Source organism: Eimeria mitis, genomic scaffold (genome assembly GCF_000499745.2).
Source record: "Eimeria mitis Houghton genomic scaffold, Emh_scaff500, whole genome shotgun sequence".
NCBI lineage: Eukaryota > Apicomplexa > Conoidasida > Eucoccidiorida > Eimeriidae > Eimeria > Eimeria mitis.
The window spans coordinates 13071-14144 of NW_013573301.1; the positions used below are offsets into that span (position 1 = coordinate 13071).

Sequence of the window (1074 nt, forward strand, 5' to 3'; positions counted from 1 at the left end):
ATGACAGGTCTGAAGCTCCTGTCGGTGGCGGCCACCGCCATATTATTCTCGCAGGCCGGCTGGGCATATGGAAAAGAGCTAACTGATGTAGACGATGTCAGTCCTGATCAAGACATTGGAGGTGGTGGAGTTGGTCAAGGCGGGGGGGAACTCGGTGAAGAAGATGATGATGCCAATGGAGAAGGCGTTGATGAAGCTGCTACTAACGAGGCCAGTAAGCCACCAGTAAGAAGAGCTTCGTTTCGTGTCTGCTAAAAACGGGATGCAAAATTCAAACTTGTTTCTTGTGCTGATTTCCTGCAGAAAGAGCGGAGTGCTGGGAACAAATGAACCTGGCTCGAAGTGCTGTTGGTTTCGATAAACTCACGCAACAAAATATGTTCAAACTTTCTGCTAGTGACTGGGCAAATACTCGAGAACAAGCCGCCAAACTCACGGAATACCTGGGAAATGTCTGCAATGCAGTGAAAACTGTGAGGCTCGACAATGAGATGCAAACTGTCTACATCATATGTACTCTCTCTTATGGCATCGGATTTTACAGTGAAACTTAAGCCAGCCACGTGCAGACACTTGGAGACACACACACGCACACGCCACATACAAGGAGCCAAAATAATGCACGCTTTATGTCTCCTTCCTCATGCATTATGAACAGAACAAAGCGCCTGCAGAACTGACCCCACTCGCAGGCACCGTCGCCTACGCAGTTCAAGAAGGGGAACAGGCTGATTGCCAGGCTGCAGTCGACTACTGGAAGGAAGCCCTCACAAACTTCAACGGGGAGGTTCCACCAGCATATGGAGCAAACGCTTCACCTTACGACAATACCCAAAATGTCTCCTTCATTTCCCTCTTCAATCCCCAAGCAAATCCGACGGTTGACTGTGCATACTTCGTCTGCCCTGCAGCAAAACAAAAGGCCAAGGAGGGGGAGGGAAATACTGATACCGACAAGAGCATGAATGCGTTGATTTGCGTTACTTCGCCCAGCGCCTTGAAAGATAGCCAAGAACCCTTTACGTAAGCACCATTTTGCAATGACTGTCATGCATGTTTCGCTGTTTCATGCAT

The 1074-nt window shown here is 48.9% G+C and overlaps 1 protein-coding gene across 1 annotated transcript in view; it reads left to right on the forward strand.

The window, feature by feature from the left end:
• Positions 1 to 1074, forward strand: part of EMH_0014380 (SAG family member) — a gene marked incomplete at both ends in the record, with an annotated part of 1251 nt that continues 177 nt past the window's right edge. Inside the window, 3 exons of the mRNA XM_013500098.1 lie at positions 1 to 214; positions 304 to 473; positions 659 to 1023. Coding sequence (XP_013355552.1) covers positions 1 to 214; positions 304 to 473; positions 659 to 1023 — 749 coding nt within the window. The remainder of the gene's footprint in view (positions 215 to 303; positions 474 to 658; positions 1024 to 1074) is intronic.